Source organism: Podarcis pityusensis (assembly GCF_964106645.2).
Source record: "Podarcis pityusensis genome assembly, chromosome: 6".
Lineage (NCBI taxonomy): Eukaryota > Metazoa > Chordata > Lepidosauria > Squamata > Lacertidae > Podarcis > Podarcis pityusensis.
In genome coordinates this window covers 95,406,622-95,427,603 of record NC_138030.1, presented here as the reverse complement: position 1 = coordinate 95,427,603, position 20,982 = coordinate 95,406,622, and the positions used below count along the sequence as shown (strand labels likewise).

Sequence of the window (20,982 nt, the reverse complement as noted above, 5' to 3'; positions counted from 1 at the left end):
CCTACTTGAACTGTGTGAACTCCAACAGGTAGAGTATGTCTCAATGCCAGAATTATGTGGGCAGGCTCAATTGCATGGCTTTTCCCCACCTGACTTTTGCCTGTTATGAGGACACACACCATGTGAATCTGGTGCTTATACAGTGGTACCTCTGGTTAGTAAGTTAATTCGTTCCGGAGGTCTGTTCTTAACCTGAAACTGTTCTTAACCTGAGGTACCACTTTAGCTAATGGAGCCTCCTGCTGCCGCGTGATTTCTGTTCTTATTCTGGGGCAAAGTTCTTAACCTGAGGTACTACTTCCTGGTTAGCGGAGTCTGTAACCTGAAGTGTTTGTAACCTGAGGTACCACTGTACTTATAACTGCAGCAGCAGCATAGGATTGCACCACAGAGAAATAGCTCTCACACCACCTAAAGAGCCAATATATATTTAACACAAGCTGACTAATAATATTCACACCCCAACAGAGGAAGGAAATCAGTGAGTTACGTTTCTCTTAATATCCCTTGAGACAGGAGCTTGAACACAGCACACAGTGCATAGCTAAACTGTCAAGTCCATGCCCACAAGATGTAGTGATGGCCATCAATCTGGATGGCTTTAAAAGAGGATTGGACAAATCCATGAAGAAAAAAATCTGTAACTGAGTACTAGCCATGAGAGCTATTTTGTATCCTGCTGTCAGAGGCAGGATGACCCTGGATACCAACTGCTGAAAATCACTCAAGTCCTGTTTGCGAGCCTCCCATGGGCATTTGGTTGGCCACAGTGAGAACAGGATGCTGGACTAGACAGGCCTTTGGTCTGATCCAGCAGGACTCCTCTTATGCTCCAAATTTTGTCTCTGTGAGACTGGTGGGTCAAAATTTCACACATATAAACTATTTATAAAGCAACACCACCGCTTATATGTAATGCCACTACGGTTTGAGTGTGTGTGGGATCAAACACTAGGTACTTACAAATAGTAAAATTTTAGTTTGACAGTGGAACAGGCTCCAACGAGAGGTGGTGGACTTTCCTTCCTTGCAGGTTTTCAAGCATAGGTGTTGTGTATGATCTTGTTGAAATTATTGCATTGCAGGGGGTTTAACTAGATGACCCTCATGATCCCTTCCAACTCTGCCATTCTATGATTCTATTCTTTCCTCTGCATGGGAAGCAAAATTGAAATGTTTATTTTGAGCAATATATTTTGTTTGAATATCCACAGAATGGTTTAAAAAATAACAAAAATGTAACCATGTTAATATATTGTAAAGAATGCACATTTTAGGTAGGTTTGTCTTATGACAAAGTTTAAAGCTTGCAAATAGTCCAAGAGTTCATGCAGAGCTGCTACATTTAAAAAAATTGCAATTTAAAATCATACAAGTAAGTGTAGGAGCACTTCCGAGGTGGCCTCTAGTAAATAAGTCTGAAATTGTTTTTAGTTTGTAGCAATTGCCTTCCTGTGCATAATATTTAGCCCAATTATTTTACACAGGTCTAACCTCAAATCAGGTTTCATCAAATTGGGATTAGTGTGCACCCCACCTCTAATTTACATAAGAATGCTTACTTTGCATTGATGGGACAAATACAAATTTAAAATCAATTTTAATTTTGGGATTATGTTGATTACTTGTCCAAAATAATTACAGTTGGGGAAATGGTAAGTCTGTGGTATTTTTAGGTTATGGGATACTAAAATTAAATTGTCAGGATCACAATTTAAGGTCCAATTTAAAAAAACCAAAACAAAACTACCCATAAATTTCATTTCAGATCCATCAGGTTATATTATAAATACAGTACAGTACTCTGATACTTAAAGGGCAGGCAACCCAACCCCTTTTCAGCTTGTGTAATACTGCAGGGTGCAAAGTAAATTTATATCTACAGTAAAATAAAATGCAATATTGCTGGATCTGGGGGGTTCTAAGTGAAGGGCTGAAAGCAGTGCAACCATGTAGACAGCTTTGCTTATTAGACAGAGCAGCCACATTCCTGGGCTGGGTATTTTTCTGGAGTGGGGGAGGCACATGGTGCCAACCAGTTCCCACCCTCCACTCCCTAGGGCCAGGCCAGGCCAGAAGAAGGGAAGGACAGTAACCTTTACTCACACTCTCCCATGCAAAGAGTGTGTTAACTTAACCTAGCCCATGATGTACGTTGAACAGAATATTATTTTTTTAGCCCGTTTGAGGCTTTTAATTTTGTTAGTTCTTTTAGATTTGTTCCTGACCTTTAGGATTTTCCTTCTGGTTGGACAGTCAATGGAAAATCAGTTAACTAGTTGCTATATAAAGGACTAACTAAGTTACTGGAAATTAATTGTGGAAAACAGTTGGATTTCCCCCCCCCCTGGTTGCTGGGGCTGGATTTTCTGTCCAGAAACCATGAAATCCATGAAAAAGGGCCTGCTACTGAGCCTGCACACTTTGGGAACCTCAGAAATTAGCTCTGAGTTGTAGCCTGGGGGGGCCGGCCAGGCAGGTAACTGTAAGTGGGCACTGCATTGTTTCTGTTCTTCTAGGGCTGTGTCATCCTTTGCCATAAAGTACTAAAAAAAGAGGGGAAATAGTCACTATGAGAGTAAAGGATATATATGTTTTTTCATATTACTTTAAATTATCCCTTCAAATCACCCTTTGGCAATAAACATCCAATCCTGCTATACTCATCATAATAACTGCAAAATAAGCAAACCCTTACTTCCTACTGCAGGCAAACAAACATGTTTCCTTATCACTGGCTTGGAAGAAAGCACAACTGAAAATGGTGAGCAAATGAAAGTCCAAAGGGTGGTGTCTAACTCTAGTCCATAATACAAAGTTGTAATATTTAACCCTTTAAGGGTCACATGCACAGGCTGTTTTTTCATGATAACTTTGCTCATTTAATTCAGTTTTTCCCAATCCATGGCTAATGTGGTCAGGGGAAAAATATATATAATTGCATGTCACCCAATTACAGGTGTACGGAACTGCATTGTATCAAAGTGTGCATGTGTTTGTGTGGTGATATTTTGCTGGGAGCAATTCCAGCACACTCCCTGTGTGAGGCACTTCTTAGTGGGCTGCTGGTGGGGCTGGCATGACGCACACATGAAAATTAGCCGCATACATGTCAAGACATACCAAAGTATGTGCCCACAGTGGAGCTCAGGTTTATGGAACTCAGAGAGGGTGGCTACTGATGAGGCAGGCATCTCACCCCCCATCTATTTTTTGCCCACTGTTTTGTGCAAATCTGGTCTGTGGGAATACTTGTATCGCAAAAATAAAAAATTGGCCACAGGCACAACTAAACAAATACCTGTGTGCATGCTCACAATGGATCTCAAGTTTCTGAATTTTTTTGGGGGGTGGAAAGGTAGTAACTGAGGGGAGGGGACAACACACAACATGAATACATCCCATCAAGCAGTGCCTGCTAGTGTGAACAGAAAACATTGATACAGAGTTCATCTAAAAGTGCTCATGTGTGGATTAATGTGCACAAAAACACAGAAAAATCAGATATGTGCACCCACTAGCTCATGAACATGCTGGTGTGTTCTTTGTTGTTGCTGTCATGCATCTCTCTCTTGGGATAAAGTCAAACCACTATGAAGTGATCTGCCCGGGGTGCAAGCCTGGGCAATGTGTATGGGGGTCCTGGGCTGCCCAAACAAGACCCCCGCTCTTGGCCTCGCTGATGTGGTCCAAAGGAAAGCAGAGCAATACTTGGGCACCAGCTTAACTGCAGGAGTTGCCAAAAGGAGGCATATAAGGCACCATCCAACCATCTTAAGGACTCCACTCCGGATTTCTGCAGGGTTTACTCCTGAGCCCTTTCCTCTCCCAAAGATGTCCTGCAAGGCAGTGGAGATTTTGGATTAGTGTTCTCATTCTCTTAGATGGGCTACTTTCCCAGGTTGGTGAGCCCTATGTACCCCTCACTTCCCTCTGCAGCTTATGCAGAAACCACATTCTTGACTGTTGGACCACTTGGTCTTGTCTGCTCAATCCACTGGAGCCAGTCTTTGCATACTGTCCCTAACTCACCAAGGGTTTGAGACTTATCAGCCCCCCTCGCCTAGTTTAGCCAGCCAGTCAAAGCCATTCCCAGGGTGTGGCTGCTGTCGTATGCTGACAGCTTCTAGGAGCCACAGGTGAGAGCTGAGTGCAGGGTGGGGACCAAAGGTGGACAAACTACCCCAGAAGCATGACCCCCAGCAGAGGTACTAGCCTCTCCCCTAACACCCCATTCAAAGCCTTTATCTTCTATCTGCTCCTAGCAGCCATGGCAAATCAGCTTACTCTGATAAATAGCAGTTTCTGAGGTTGCCTGTCACTCATAAGTGATTCTGATTTGGGCGATGGCATCTTGTTGTCTTAAGCTGCATGGTGGGAGTAGAAAGAAACCATGTCCTCTCAACAGCTTGTTTTACAGGAACAAATTCTGTTTAATCTGGATGAAGCAATATAAGAAAAACCTGTTTAAAGTGAGCAGTGAGTAGTGAGGCAAACTATTTCCCCCCATCCCCATGTGTTTAAAATATTGGTCTCTTTGGGTCAGAGATTGTGATGAAGGTTGTCAGTCTGTTAAGAACCTGCTTAAATTCACAGAATTTTCATGTAATTTAAGAGGCAGCTTTTACAGGATCAATGTTTTATAGTCAAAGAGCCCATCCCAATATATTTCCTTCTTGAGGAACTGAAGTCTTGGCTATTTAAACATTTTACAAAAAAGTTGTGGCATCTCCAACTGCCAGTCTAAGGAATGACTGGTGGGTCTTTTAAAGGGCACCAGTGAAGTGGTACTGGGCACTGTGTGGAGAAAAGTAATGTTAATCTATAATTGATATACAATTAAAATATGTATATGAAATAATTACAAATGATATAATTGAATTGTAATTTCTTACGCTAATATTTTGAATCCGGTGTAGTGGAGACTGGAGCTTAAGTAAAAAAAATAACATTTAATTTATTCTATTTAGTGGGGAAAAAATCCTAAACTCTGATTCTGTTCCAATAATTCATAGCTTATGACTACCAATTCATTTTTTTTATTGATTTGCCATAACACAGCAAAACAAACAAAATTACTGTCATGTCAGATTATACTCACAGTTCCGAGAATAAATGCAGCCAAACAAGGGAACTACTTACAAGCATACCAGGAGGGAGAAAGAGAGAGAGAGAGAAATCTTAAACTCACAAGATTTGCTGGCTGAGGAGCATTTGCATAGCGGAAGCGTAACCCTGCTAAGGGGGCTGGGTGCTTTTACACCAGCAGAAGCCCCCTGGATTGCCAGCAGAAGGTCCTACTGGCAGGAATGCTTCACCAGCCAAGTTATGTGCTATCTTGGTTGTTTATTGTTTGCTTTTTTGTTGTTAAATATTAATATGATTGTTTTAACAATCTGCCTTGAGTGCTGTATATGGCTGGATATAATTATTGTTAAATATATATATGTGAAACAGGCTATAGGTTATTAGGAAATGTTTAGTGAGAACATTGTGTTTGCTGAAGGCAAAGGGGTTGTGTCATGCACTAAGTTTTTCCTACGCAAAACAAATCTCTGTGGAAAGTGATTTGCAATAGGATTTAGAAAGAAGCTAGTACACTTGGCTGTTGCTTCATCCAAGATGATTTCCTTAGGCTGTTGTCCACACTGGTGTAGGAAAATCAAACCATGTTAATTAATCAGGCTGTTCAGTTTTCTTTGAAGACCAAGCAGGGCTCTATTTTGCTGGATGTTGTAGCTATTGGGAAGTCTTTGCCTTTTGCCTTGTCTCATCTTCACCTCTCAAGGTACACAGTGGTTTGCATGTCCCCCAACCACCAGGAAAATGTCATGTTTGAAAAGCAGCCTTGGGATTGTGGCAGGGCAGGGCCACCCACGACTTGCAGACTGGATCTGCTGCCCCCTTGGCATTCCCCGTAAATGCTGCCTCTTGGTGACAAGGAGGTGCCCTCGTTCACCTGGCAGATCTTCGCTCCCCTTTTCTTCCTGGCAGGTGGGGTTGTGGTGCCATTTTGTGGTTCTCAGGCACCAAAATGTATAGGGCAGGCCCAGGATTGTGGTCTGTCACCAGGAAAACATCCTCTGCTCTTTTCAATGTGCTTTTGGGGTGCAGGGCGTTAATTGTTCTGTTATTGTTCATGTTACCGTATTTTTTGCTCTATAAGACTCACTTTTCCCCTCCTAAAAAGTAAGGGGAAATGTGTGTGTGTCTTATGGAGTGAATGCAGGCTGTGCAGCTATCCCAGAAGCCAGAACAGCAAGAGGGATTGCTGCTTTCACTGCACTGTTCTGGCTTCTGAGATTCAGAATATTTTTTTCCCTTGTTTTCCTCCTCCAAAAACTAGGTGCGTCTTGTGGTCTGGCGCGTCTTATAGAGCGAAAAATACGGTATATAGCATGTATTTTGTTTTAATCTTCTGTTTTTATGCTGTGAACCGCCCTGAGATCTATGGATGAAGGGTGGTTATACAAATGAAATAATAGTAAAGCTGGTTTGGTTTAAATAAAAAGGGGGCGGCACAAACACCTGCACTTCACACATTACAAACCCAACCGGGGCTTTTTCTTTTTAAAAATAAATTAAAAATTCGGGGAGGGGGGGGGACTGGCCACTCTGAGGCGGCCTGTCAGGTGAGATCCAGAGGCCACATTCTGGTGGCTCAGCTTAATTGGCCGCGCTGACGGGACGCTGGGCTCCGGCCCGCGAAAGGCTCCGAGGGCCGGAGCCCCTCATTCGCAGCGCGGGCGGGGCCTGGGGAGGGAGAGCCCATCGAGGGAGAAGAGGGGGGCGGAGAAGTCGTCCCTGCCTGTCCCAGCGCCGCCCCCCCCCCCCGTTCGGGGCCCGTCGGTCGCGCCCTTTTTGCGGGCGGGGCGGGGCTGGTGCCTGGGCGCGCGCCTGCGCACTTGCCCCGCCTCGCCGCCGCTCCATCTCGCCCCCCTCCCGCCTGGCAAAAACAGAACCGCCAACGTCATCGGCGCCGCCGCCGCCGCCCCTTCGGCGGAGAGGGAAGCGGCCCGAGGGGGGAGGCGGGGGCTCCGCTGCTGCTGCTGCTGCCGCTGCTGCCACCATCGCCAACCGCCACCCTGAGGGAGCCGGAGGCCGCCGGTAAGAAGCGGGCTCCTCCTCCTCCGCCGCCGCCGCCGGGGGCGCTGTCCCTCAGGGCCGCCGCGTGTCGCCCCAGAGTTGACTTGGGAGTTGTTTGGGCTCTTTCGGGAGGGGTCCCGCTTGCTTCCCTCAGAGGCTCGCCCACCCCCGCCGGGAAACCGGCTCGGCGGAGGGGAGGGCCGCTGCCCTTTCTGGGACGGGGGGAGGGGCAACAACAAGAGCAAACTTCCGACTGGGGGGAATTTCGGGGCTCTCCTTCCCTCCCGCCAAAGAATCCTCTCGGGGTTCCGGCGGCCGCCGCCAGGTTCGCGTCGGTGCCAGGGATGCCCCGGAAAAGAGCCCCGCCGACTTGGGGGCTCCCCGCGCTGCCTCCATCCCGACTTGGGCGCGAAGGGCGGGCTAGAAATTCAGTAAATAGACGCGGCGAGGAGACCCGGCCTCGGGTGCCTTCTTGGCAGCAGGGCTGCTTTGGACGGGAGCCGGCGATGCCGCCGCCCGCTGCGGTGCCTCTTCTGCTTTGCAGCAGCCCTTGGACGCGTCCGCTTCCCGAAAGCGGCGAGACTTGGCGGCGAGGGGCGATGCTGCTGAGATAAAGTTGCTGGCTGCTCCGGATGAGCTCGGAGGGGCTGCTGCTCTGCGCGGTGGGGGGAGGAGGAGGAGGAGGAGGAGGTTGTCGTTGTCGATCAGCATTTTCCTTTCCTTTTAGAAAGCTGCGGGTGTTTGCTATAGAAGGTTCTTGTTAGACAAGGATCGATGGTAGATGAATTTTCACCCTGGCAGAGGCGAAGCGTAATGGCTTGCGGTTTCATGGAAAGCTCTCCTAACAAACATCTGGATAGATCTCACCGAGTTAGCGCTGTGCAAAACTTCAGGTCCAAAGATGAATTGGGAGAGCAAATACGCAGGAGGGCTTGTCAAGTTTTCTGTTCGTTTCTCTCTGGCACCGAAACTGATGAAGACTGCAAAGTGTTTGTCACACTTCAGCTTTCGGAGGGGCTTTACTGGCCAGTGTTTCATAAACTGGCTGCTTTCAGCGGAAGCTAGAAGTACTTGTGAATTACAGTACAACTAAATTGGGTAGAGAATCAGAAGAAAATCGTTAGAATTTAGTTTTTGTTTATTCGCATCCAAAAGGAATTTTGTGCAGAGAATTTAAGTTATTGACAAGCTGTGGAATTCTTTTGTGAAGTGAAGCTAAATTCTGTTTTTTTTTTAAAGATGCATTTCCAGCCCTCTTGACAAAGTTTCTTACTGTCACATACCTTATGAAAAGTATGCGTATGAGAGCCTGAAAAAAGTATTTGATTTTGCGGGAACATTTTGTTTATTCTTAGTAGCTTCAGTAGGCTCCTGAAATTATTAAGCCTGGAATTCTATTAGGGAGAAGTTATGTTGAAATTGGAAGAGGCAAACATGATTAAAATATTGTACTGCAAGCCTGAGTATATTATAATGAGGATGACCTATAGGTCCACTTTGTCCACTACCTATAGCTCTTATGGGAATACGTGGGAAATGCTTCAAGATAACATTTGGAAGTGTGACAAACAAGTCTTGTAACAAAGCTGACACATGTGGTGGCTCCTTGCTTCAACAACCTCTCACGGGCAATTAATTTTTATTGCTTTTCAAAAAAATTAACACATTAACATCAAATTAATTCATATTAAATACAAATTTAAAAGTTGACTTCCCACCCTGCATTCATGATGTTTTTCTCCCCTCCCTTACTCTCTGCTCAGTGTAACATGCATTTCCTAATTCCATTTCAGTACTTGAAATATTTTAACATTTATCATTAATTTGTTCCCCTTCTTCATTTCCCATCGATTGTACATATTTTAATTACTGCATAGACTCATATTTAACTATAACATATTTCCAAAATATCAAGTAGAGTTACTCTTCATTGTGAGCCCACAAAATCAACAACCTCTCCTGGGGTGCACTGAGTCCTCATATTGTTGACTTTTCATTGGCAGCAGAAGACACACCTCTTTTCTCAGGCTTTTGGAAAGGGTTGGCGTTTTAAACCACTCAGACATGTTTTATAATGTAGCATTAATAAAGTTATTTGGATTGGGCATGAATAAATAAGCTGAATCTAACTTGGCATACAAAATTAATTGCATGTGCAAATTATATAAAAATTAAAATCTGCAGCAAGCTTTATAATTCATAATACTCAGGAATTGGTTTTATGGAATCATTGAGCTGGAAGGGACCCCAAGGATCATCTAGTCCAACCCCCTGCAATGTAGGAATATGCAGCTGTCCTGTAGGGGGATCAAATGGTTATTAGTGAAGAATGTGATACTGTAACTAATATAAGGTAAAGAATGACCCCTGGACAGTTAATTCCAGCCAAAGGCAACTGTGGGGTTGCAGCACTCATCTCGCTTTCAGGCCAAGGGAGCTGGCGTTTGTCCACAGACAGCTTTCCGGGTCATGTGGTCAGTAGGACTAAACCGCTTCTGGTGCAGTGGAACACTGTCGGAAACCAGAGCGCACAGAAATGCTGTTTAGCTTCCTGCTGCAAAAGTACCTGTTTATCTACTTGCACTAGTGTGCTTTCGAACTGCTAGGGCAGCAGTTCTAATATAGTGTGACATCAGTATGCACTGTGATAGTGCCATGTTATTGGTGTGTTGTTATCTTTCTCATCTTTAGCAGCAGTTTCTCTGATTAACCCCTTTTTTAAAAAATAAGAAGTTGTATTGATTTTCAGTGTATAAACACAATTACAAAGGGTCCTCACATTCCAACTTACCATCCCTTCCCCCACTCCAGCCTGAAGAACCTTTTTGATGTAATAGTGATTCCTTCACTCTCTCTATTTTCCTCATGCTTCTTGGGTGCTGTTAAAAGATTTGCATGAATCCTCTTGTCTGAATGTTCCACTTCTTAACTAGTATCTAACTCTTTAGTGTGCTTCCTGATAGTTGCCCGTCCCCTTCTCAAAGTAGAACTCACAGGTGCAGATTAGTTTCAGTGGGTAGAATGAAAGAAGTACTAATTTGATTTTTTTGGGGTGGGGAGGAGGAGAATGTTCTTTGTCAGGAGACATGCTATGCACCTGATCTTCGTATTGGGGACAAGCATTTCCTAGTTGATGAGATTATTAGCATGGCAGAAGTTTAAAAAGCTTTATAAAAAAAGAACCCTAAGAAGTATCCCATGTAAAATTTGACATTGACACAAAATTTGATTTTACCATTATAATTGTCTCTAAATGTTCACATTTACATGCATTTGAAAAGGTAAATTAAATAGATATGACTATCTTTCCAATGTTCATTTCCATTGTTTCTTCTTGTAGGAGTATGATATCATTTCTGCACCATATATTAAAATTCAGTACCCCAAAACATACCTGCCTAAACTGAGTACATATAGCATAATGCTCCAGGGATTTATATGATCTATGATGATTACTTAAACTTAATTTTTGTCGGCCTCAACAATACAAATTCTGTGTCAAGTAGAATCCAAGTTATATTTTGCAGAAGAAATATGCAATCTGGCACACTCATTCAACGCCAAGCTTTTCTGAGGAAGAAGCTGACAGGGGCTTGCTGGTTGAAGTGGGTAGGATGCTGGCATCAACCAAAAATTGTATGCTGGCGCCCCTGCCATGAGCAAGAAAGAAAAATCACAAGAGTTTACACTGGTGCACTAATGGCTTGTAGAGTTTTTTTCAGCTTGTGCAAGAGTTCTCCATCTCATCCTTCAAGATGGGTATCTGAACCAGCCTTGTGTGACTTATTTGCAAAACATCTGCATGCTCTGATTGGATTCCATATTGTGTATATAGTACTACTGTCTGTAATCACATCTGTTTGGCTGAGTGTTGATTGTTTCAGCCTGATGATGATGATAAGTTGTGTGGCTGCCTGCCTGTTTGTCTGACCTTTTGTCTATCTTCTTTTGTTTGGCCCCAAAGGTGATTAACAGGTCCTGCCTGCCTTGAAAGAGATGACTGAAAGACCACGCTTTATGAAAGCTTCTTTGAACGGTTAATATCAAACCTTATGTTGTTAAGTTCTGGCAACAGTAAATGGGTAAGTGCTGCAATACAAAAAGAATTATATAGTGAAGCTTATATGCCCCTGGGGGCTGAATGTGGCTGCCTAGCCTTTAGGACCCTCAGACCACACGCCTCACTAACTCTGCTGCAGGCATGCCTTAAGTCCTTTTGTTGACTGGAATATATCCTTGAACTGTGATAATTCCTCTTGTTTGCTAAGATGGAGAAATGTGTGCAGAAAACTCTAACTTTTGTATGGCTGGAATGTAGGCTTCTGTAAGAGTCACATCCATTCACATTTTTTTAGGTCCTCCTCACATGCAGCTGCAGGAAGCTTCCTGATGAGGGAATGAATCCCTTGGGCTGAAAAAGGTTCCCTGTCCTTGTTGTACCCAATTACTTGGGAGCAAGTCCCATTGCATTCAGTTGGACATACTTCTGAGTAGGCATGTATAAGATTGCACCGTACAGTAGGTGTTCATAAAACGATAGTTTCCCTCAATAGCACAACCACACATACACAAACACACATAGAAGGCAGTCTTCTTAAAGTGGATATAGGATTTCAGTCTAAGAAGCAATTGTTTCAGGGCTACAGTAAAATGATAACATGTAATTAGTCATTTCAGAGATGAGCTTTGTTCAAAATTTGTTTCAGCATAGGGCATTTCCAACTACAGATGTAACAAAGTCCTTCTCTTCCATTGCTGATTCTATATCTGCCCCCTAATGTTTCATATAGCTAGTTTTCAAGTTGTAAAATGATCTGATAATACTTGAAACTAGTTTCTTAGCTTTCAGTGTTGCATTGTAAATGAGGTTTTTGAAAGACAGAAGTGATCATGAGACTACTGTAGTTTTGCAGTTGTGGAACCCCCCCTCCCAAACAATTCAGGAAGCGTTAGCACATTAGCATTTAGGTGCCAGTTAAAACTTTTGGGTTTTTTTCCTCCAGGTATTTAGTGGTGTTGGAGTTAATAAATTGTCTGATAGATTATGAGCAATATTTTATTCCTATTCCTTTTACTCAGGGGTGGCTAACTTCTGGCTCTCTAGATGGTCTAGACAGGCCAAAAGCCAAGGATGATGGTAATTGTAATCCAGTAACATCTGGAGAACCAAAGATTAGCCATTTCTGCTTTTAACACTTGGTTTTATAAGTTCTCTTAGTGAGCTTATGATTGAAATATAGGATAAAACATTTTAAATTACATGAATTAATAAATATATAATATTTCATGTCAAATTGCTGCCACCACAGTGAAAAGATATACGGCTAAATGAAATAACCAAGTAACTAACAATTTTGCTGCCCGTTAATGATACTCAAAATTTTCTGTCTGATAATATAGCCTTCCCTTTCCTCTTGGCTGATTTTGTTACCCTTGAACTACTTGTTCCATTTCTTTCCCTCTATGTGCTTCTAAATTTAGGTTTGTGAGGTCCTGGGGAAGTCACCTGTCTTTTCCTTATTTTGTTCTGTATACAATTGTACCTTGGAAGTCAAACAGAATCCATTCCGGAAGTCCGTTCGACTTCCAAAACGTTTGAAAACCAAAGCACGGCTTCTGATTGGCTGAAGGAAGCTCCTGCAGCCAATCGGAAGCCCCATTGAATGTTCAGCTTCCAAAAATAGTTCACAAACTGGAATAGTCACTTCCAGGTTTGTGGCGTTTGGGAGCCAAAACGTTTGAGAACTAAGCTGTTTGAAAACCAAGGTACTACTGGTATATCTATATAAGTCCCATTGAGTTGAATGGGGCTTTCCTCTAGGTAAATTGGTGTAGGACTGAAGTCTGAATTCCATTTTGCCATTAACCGGCAAGGCGAAGGAAGATCTAAAAAGAGGCTTGATGAAAGTTTGGAAGTTGTGGGATTGTTTATAGAAATAATGAAAGAGCATATAATTTTTATTCCTTTTCTTTCTGAAGTGTGTTTTTAAAAAACCCCTTGCACTGAAATAACTAGTTCAGTCTTCCAGAGAGAAATCCAAAATATGCATTTTATTGAAAAGCCAATTCTCCGTTCTCTCCTGTGAATGAAGGTTGCAGTGAAGTGGTTTGGCTAGCTAAATAAATACTGTAAAGTGCAGCCAAAGCTGCTTTTGTGGCATGAAGTCATTACATGGGGTGGATGTCACCTTGGCAACAGATAAATATACATGGATTATAATTCCAGTAGGATAGAGACTGTCATATCTTTGAACATCATATAATTTAGAATGACTGAGGGTGACAGTGGGGGCAGGAAACCAAACATTGGTAAAATACTGTTAAATTGCTGCAAGTTTCTTATTTCTGTTATCAGTAAGAGGTGTTTTACAATTTTACAACATAAAATCACAATCCCATCAGAATAAGAAAGATTAAAATCATGTCATAGTTAAAATCTCTGTGGCGTTTGACGGTCTATTGATCCCTGCGCCACCACTGTGATTACTTCCCCACTGCCACCAACCTGTTTCTCTCGCGTACACATGGAGTCCAGGCGGTTGTTAACATTAAATCAAATAAGCAAGTTTATTTTATAAGCGTTAACAAGGTTAGGGTTTCAGATAATTTTTCTGGTCAGTTTCTTAATCTTAGTTCCTTTACTGACCTCTACCTTCCTAATAACTTCTGATTATCCCAACTGTCTATCTGACTCCTCCTAACAGTTTCTCTCACTCTCTCACATCAAAAGTAGACCAACCCACAGACTTATCCTCCCTCTTCCTTCTCCAACTCCCAACTAACTTCCCAACAACTCCAACTCTAACTCTAACTCCTCCCCTTGGGTTCCCACTGGCCAATCACTTCACACTCATTTAACCCTTTCCTTATGACCCACCTAGGAGGGCAAACGCCACAATCTCAAATATAATCCTAACAATACAGCAACTGTACTCTCAGTTTCATATACTGGGCTGCATTCATTTCCGTCAGTTCACTAGTGGAGCTACTTCCATTTGTACGATGCAACACGATCTTCCTCTCCTCCCTTTGTGTGCCCTCAAAATCTACTCTGGGGGATTGGGGGACCCCCTGGACCTGTTTGGTGGGGCATGCAAAGGGGTGCAAGGGGGAGGAGAGGCAGGTGAAGTCCTGTTGCACGAGTGGAACTTCGCCTGTTGTATATGATACATCTCTTCCTAATTTAAGAGACGGTGTTCTGTCCATCAGAAATCCAAATAGATCAGAAAATGCATTTAATTATATAATTAATTATATAATTAAAAATTATATAATGAAGTGACAACATTATAATTATAGTATGTGGTAAATGAACAAACTATATATTTTTTCTTATCACGTTAACTTGGGTTGCTTACTATTTGGTTTTCATGCACTATATTAAGCCCTACATATGTAATATATTGGGGGAGAGGATTTGTTTGATACCTATCTGGAACTATGCATGGTATTTGTGGATTTTTGGAAACTGTTCAGTGGTTTGCGAGTTTACAATAAGGATTTTTTTATTTTGTAGTACTGATAACTTGATTTAATATAGTAGATGATAGTGTTATTTTATATTTTATTCTGGTGGCAGAAAGGGTCATCATTCTGAAATGGACATTGGATCCTCATTTGACAAAGTCAGTCTTTCTTCTGAAACTGTTTTGGTAGTAAATCAGGAAGAATATGTCTTCGTTAAAAAGCATCCTGAAGATTTGTGTGCAAAAGATGAGAAATTTCAGCTGACGGTAACATTTCCTTGATTTTTATTTAAAAACAACTTTTAGCAGTTTTAACTTTTCAGTGATGACCCATAAGTAGCATTCTAGAATAGAATAGAATATGGACCTAAATTAATTGTGAAATGATGCCTATTGTACAGTTAAGTGTGAAGAAGGAATTGTGCTGCTTTTTGTAGCTCATTCTGCATTGTCAGTTTGTGTGGCATGTATGCATCAAGGTCATTGTCTTCTTAAGAAATAAGCTGTTAGAAGGCTATTTAACTTTATATTTGCAGCTTGATATGATTCTGTATTGTCTAATTATGTGGGTAAAGATTAGACATGAAGTGAGAATATGAATACATGGTTAAACCATCTTAAATGAAATTTCTTTTTCCAGATATTGACAATTCAGAAATATCCTATCTCTGTGAATGGAACTGTGAAGAATTTAATTTAATTTTGTGAAATCTTACAGATTCAAAAATCTCTCTGTGTGTTCTTCCTTCTACAGATGCTTCCAAACAAAGATGAACAAATGGAGAAAGCCGCGGAAGAGATTCTAAAGGATTCTGATAAAGGCCAGAAGCTTGATACTACTGACTGTGTAGACTTGAGTGGTGATTGCAGGCAGTCACTTGGATATGTCAGCCAGTCTCCTATGCATTTTCTACTTGATTCTCCCACCACAAGTACTGGTTTTAATATTTAGCATATATTTAAGGGGAAATGTGGGGGAGGTGAAACAAAAACTGGTTGGTGGTTAGGAAGGCTATTTTCTCTTGCAGAAGAATGAAACTCTCATCATTATTTGTTTTGTTAAGCAAACTTGGTTTGTTTTTCCTTGCCATTATTTTTGAACATGCCCTGGATTGCTCCAGTGTAAGTTTTATGTGGGCTGACTTGGAAAAACTGTACAGCAATGCCCTTTTAAAACAGATAATAACCAAGAATCCTTTAGCAAAATGCAAAAATGTGGTGAGCAAATATTTGTTTTAACTGTAGCCATTGAAAACAAATCCGAATTGAAAGATAATTTTTGGGAAATATTCCAATTTGGTCTTTGAGCTTCTAAAGAAAAGTTAGGTACTTGCGGAATAGCCAGCAGCTACTCTTTGTCATTTTTTAAATGGTGTGTGGGGTCACACTTGGTGGATCTTAGAGTTGCAAGTGACAAATTAGGAATACCTAAAAAAATAAACTCAAAATGGTGGTGTCAACTCAACACTGTTAAAGTCTGCTTTAGGGTAAAAACCAGCACTTTTGTACTTGAGCAGCTTTGGAAGTCAATGTAAGCCATGACCATGACCAGCTGCAACCTTTAAATAGACTACAAGGACAGCTTGAGTACACTGCTGCAGTTAGATGTTGAATGACTGTTGCGAAGAAAGGAGAACATTGTTGGTAATGATTGAATTCTATTCACTTTCAGAAGCTTCGTCAGATACAGCATATTCCCCTACTGTACCCTCAGAAGAGGAGAGTGTATTGTTCAACAAACTGACATATCTTGGATGTATGAAGGTTTCTGCTCCTCGCAGTGAATCGGAGGCACTGTGTGCCATGGGAACTCTGAAAAGCTCAAGTAATTCAGCTTTCCCTGTAACTCTATATGTTCCAAATATCCCAGATGGTTCTGTTAGGTGAGTTACACTTGCTTTTTAAATTCATACTTCTCTGCATACAGACAAAATATGTATATGCTTAGTTTACTTCTTCCTCCATTAGTTATATGGGTATTTCTTGTGTGGGGACACTAAATGCCAAAATGGGCCTAGGAAGAGAACAGGAGTGGATTTCTGCATACAAGGTGCACAGGACACCTTTTTGTGACTTTTTTGAATGCCGCCATGGCATTCCCATCCTGAAAGCTCCCCACATACTGTTGGGGGCTAAATAAATGTTGTCACAGAGAGGGAGTGTGGATGCTAGTGCTTTGTGTGTGTGTGGGAGGGTATTGTTTTTGTTATTATGCTATGTTTTATATTGTAAACCTGTGAACTTCAGATGAGGGGCGGTATAGAAATTTTAAAAATAAATAAAATAAACCAAATAAGTGGTTTTCTAGCCTGGGAATTGCAGAGGAAAGTCATTCAGCTTGGAGCAGCGTATCTCTTTTGAGCGCAAATGGTTTCTTCTGTGCAGAGGGGCTGCACTAGTTGTTCTCAAAGCTAGTTTGAGGTGCTACAATCCAAGCAAGGTGCTGTGTAGCAGTGGCACGCATAATGCAGTGTAACCCCCCTCCTGACACCAGAATTGCTGCTGCTTAGCCTACCTGAGATGGTGGCAATGTTGGGGGCCATGTGGGTGAACCAGTGGGACTACCACCACCAATCCAGTGCTTGTTCTGGTGCACTTGCACAGCTCCAACAAGTAGCAACACAAGTGGCAGGAGAGTTACTCTGCCCCATGACTCGCACCGCTGTTGCTTCTCTGCATGCAGAACCAGACGTCCACACACATTACTTGGTGGATCAAGAGCAGCAGTTGTAAAGTTGCATGCAGACATGGAAAATGTTGTGGAGAACACCCACACTTGTTTGTGCATTTAAGGTATACCCCAAGCTCCTTTATTCAGCAAATGATGCGTGAAGAAGACTGGTTTTGAATGTGGCTCTCCTTAGTTTGATTGGGGAAGCGTGGTGTGGGAGAGGCAGTATAAAGCGAGAAAGTGTTTCTCCCTTAGTGCTTCCTCCCTGCCACCCCGTGTCAGGTTCTTTTATTCCTTTGTGGAACTCCACAAGACAGGATACAAACGGTGAAACTTTTTAATGAGTTCACATTTGTACATATTACAAACACTAACGTTTTGCCTGTTGATGCACGCAGGATTTCCAGTGAAATAAATGAGAATAGTAATACTGTAGATTGTTTTAATCTATTAAATTTTTTGCTTAAGGTGTTAATATTGATGATTTTAGTTGGAATAGAATGACCTAGGTTTCTTAATGTGTTGTGAACTTTTTCAGTGTTAATCAGGATATTTTAGATTAATAAGGTTTTTATTTAGATTTCAAAAGTGGCAAGTAAAGTTCTCTCTTTGGGACTTGCTGAGTGACAAAAGCCTTTCAATTTCCTCTTTCTTATTTAGAATAATAGATCAGTCCACTGGTACAGAAATTGCTTCTTTCCCAATCTACAAAGTCTTATTTTGCGTCCGTGGGAAAAGTGGAACTTCAGAAAGTGATTGTTTTGCATTTACTGAGAGCTTCTGTGGCAGTGATGAGTTCCAGATTCATGTCTTCTCTTGTGAAATTAAAGAGGCAGTGAGTAGAAAGTATTGTTTCTAATGAGCCCATTACAAACTTTTTGAAGAGTGTACCTACCCTTTCCAGTTAACATTATTGTATGCTGTTTCCACTTCAAATACAAAATTTCATATTATACTAGAACAGCATTGTTAGTCTGACGTGAAGAACCCATTATAAACTCTGTAGACTACAGTTCATATGGAAATGGCATGGTTTGAGGTGCATGGGGTTTACTTTTTATTTGCATTTTTTATATAAAATCATGTTTTAATAGATTGATGACTTAAGTGTATATGGCCTAAGGTTTGATCCCAACTTTTTGTTTCACAGTTGTCCTGTTCAGTAGTGTGAGATAACTACTTTGGCTAATGTGTTCCAGTTTCATGCTTAGCTTTTTGTATCATGAATTATTGGCTTAATCACGGTCTCCCCCACTTCTCTTCTGTCCTCCTCCTCCCTCCTCTTTTGATGCAATTTTAGGTCAGCCGAATTTTGTATAGTTTTTCAACAGCATTCAAACGTTCCTCCAAACAAGCATCAGATCACATAAAGGACGCTATCGTTCCGACTCCCGACAGTGATACATTCACTTTTAGTGTTTCTTTAGAGGTCAAAGAAGATGATGGTAAAGGAAACTTCAGGTAAATGGAAGAAGTTTTTAAAAACCCAGAAAAAGATCCGCTGTTTCATCTGTATAGTTAAATTTCTTTTGCAAAGTTTGCTAAATTTGCTGGGTGCCCATCTCTAAGGAGCTCAGAACAGCATACATAATGCTGCTTGTTAGGGGGCCAGCATGAAGGGACAGGGGGAGGAATAGATTGTCTTTCCTGGTATCTGATAGTCCAGCGGGTCTGATCTAGGCTAAAAGCCTGGAACAATGTGGAAACAACATTGGCCCCAGCAAATTGCACATCAGAAGCTGTGCAAGAACAAAAGAAGCAATATTCTGAACAGTGAACTTCATCTTGTGTAAAATATAATATAATGGAGTATATTTTTGGGGTTTTCTTAGAAGTTACTCAGATTTTCCTGAAGCAAATGGTCTTGAATTTACAGCAGACATTTTGTCAGAGTTTGCTATTTTATAGTCTATGATTGTTAAATGGATGCTAATAAAATGTTATTCTTATGAAATTTTCTGTAGCCCAGTACCAAAGGACAGAGAGAAATTTTATTTCAAACTGAAACAGGGAGTTGAGAAGAAAGTTGTGATCACTGTACAACAGATTTCCAACAAAGAACTAGCAATTGAAAGGTAATGCTAGAAACTATCAGTGTTGAAATGCTCTTTAATTATATTTTCAATGACCTTGCAAGGTAGTATTAGCCTAGCCAAACCAAAAAACGATAGTGAATATGTTCTGCTTCAATCCATCATAATCTAAATATGCTTATCAATTTGTTTCTAGTCCCAATTTAAAGTACTGGTCTTCAGTAGTTTAAATTGGGACTGGAAACAAATTGCTTTGGGAACAGATTATTTGAAGGACCTCCTAGACCTGTATAAACCTGCCTGCTGATTGACCGCATCTTGTCTGCCACCCGGGAAGGTGAGAATGGGGGGTACCTGGGACAGGGCCTTTTTAGTGTGTCCCTTTCACCAACATCTGCATCACACATCCTCTCTCGTTGTTTTCAAATGGATCCTGAAGGCTCATTGTTTGTTAGCTTTTCCCTGAATTTATTTAATTTATTTAATCTCTTTATTAAACCACTTACTGTCCACAGTTCTTGAGGCAGTTTACAAAAAAGAAAATTCAAATGCACAATCAAGCAACATAAATATACAATACTGATATCCATAGTAACCACATTTGTGTAGCTAATTGCCAGGCAGCATGATCAGCAATCAACTTAAAAAACCTTATTCACACAACCACTCATACAGTGCCAATCCTACCATTCAGAAGGGTTTTCTAACCATTGTGGGGCTATAGAAACAGAGAAGTTGGCTTCCACCACTAGAGCGGGGGGATATATTGGTAAATTGTCTGAAACCGGTATGGCGTTCAGGCAGCGGCATAGCATGTGCTCCTGCTGCTTGGGGTGCGTGTGCAGCGGGAGGCAGAGGGAGCCCAGCCCAGCAGCCCAGCAGCCCAGCAGCCCAGCAGCCCAGCAGCCCAGCAGCCCAGCAGCCCAGCAGCCCAGCAGCCCAGCAGCCCAGCCCTTGCCACTGCTTCAGGGCTCACTCATGCTGCCCTTGCAGCCCCTGTGTAACCCAAGAGCAGCACTGGTGTGCTCCGGGAAGCTCATTTGGAAATGTGGCTTCTTCCAGCACTACAAGGGCTTGGCGGGGTGTGCAGTGGCGGCATTGCCCCCTGACAGTCTGGCATGAGTGCGCCTTCGGCCTGGGCATTGTGAAAGTTCCCTGAAGCAGCGGCGCGGGCAGTGTGAGTGCGCCTTTCACGCTGCCCCTGGCAGCTCTGTGTGGCTTTGTGAAGCTGGGATAGGACTGTCAGATCCCAACCCAGCTTTGCAGTGCAGTGCAGGGTTGACAGGGCAGCGTGAGGAGCAAAATGTGTCCCCCAAACTGTGCCTGGGATGACTATCCCTCCCTGCCCTGATTTCAGACATTTTGAGCTGGCAATACTTTGTAGTGGTCAGGGAGCTGCAAAGTATTCCCAGCTCAAATTGCCTGCAGACGGCAAAAGCGCAGGTAGGCAGACAATTTAGCAATTTACCAGTTTCAGACAATTTACCAATATATTGCCCAGCTCAAGGGGGAAGGGTTTAGTCTTTCTCCCTGCTATGCACAGAACCAACCTAAATGCACCCCTGGGAGCAAAGAGAAAGATTTCTGGAGATCCCTTCATGGCTCTCACATTGTGTCTATTAGTTTCCTCCCTTAATCAGTAGCATAGTGTGTGTGTGGAGGCTGAGGGGGGCACAATCAGGTGCCCCCATGACAAGCCTGGCTGGAGCCTGGCTCTAGCATGCGA

The 20,982-nt window shown here is 42.3% G+C and overlaps 1 protein-coding gene across 3 annotated transcripts in view; it reads left to right on the top strand.

Annotated features, from left to right (window-relative positions):
• The first annotated feature begins 6,940 nt into the window (after positions 1 to 6,940).
• RABGAP1L (RAB GTPase activating protein 1 like) overlaps positions 6,941 to 20,982 on the top strand; it is a 149,870-nt gene continuing 135,828 nt past the window's right edge. For 2 of the 3 annotated variants that reach the window (XM_081012107.1, XM_081012106.1), the window contains exons 1-8: positions 6,941 to 7,107; positions 11,051 to 11,168; positions 14,666 to 14,819; positions 15,307 to 15,484; positions 16,225 to 16,435; positions 17,884 to 18,058; positions 18,524 to 18,684; positions 19,188 to 19,298. In XM_081012107.1, the coding sequence (XP_080868233.1) occupies positions 14,685 to 14,819; positions 15,307 to 15,484; positions 16,225 to 16,435; positions 17,884 to 18,058; positions 18,524 to 18,684; positions 19,188 to 19,298 (971 nt within the window). In that variant the 5' untranslated portion in view covers positions 6,941 to 7,107; positions 11,051 to 11,168; positions 14,666 to 14,684. The remainder of the gene's footprint in view (positions 7,108 to 11,050; positions 11,169 to 14,665; positions 14,820 to 15,306; positions 15,485 to 16,224; positions 16,436 to 17,883; positions 18,059 to 18,523; positions 18,685 to 19,187; positions 19,299 to 20,982) is intronic. The other variant, XM_081012105.1, reaches the window with a different exon arrangement.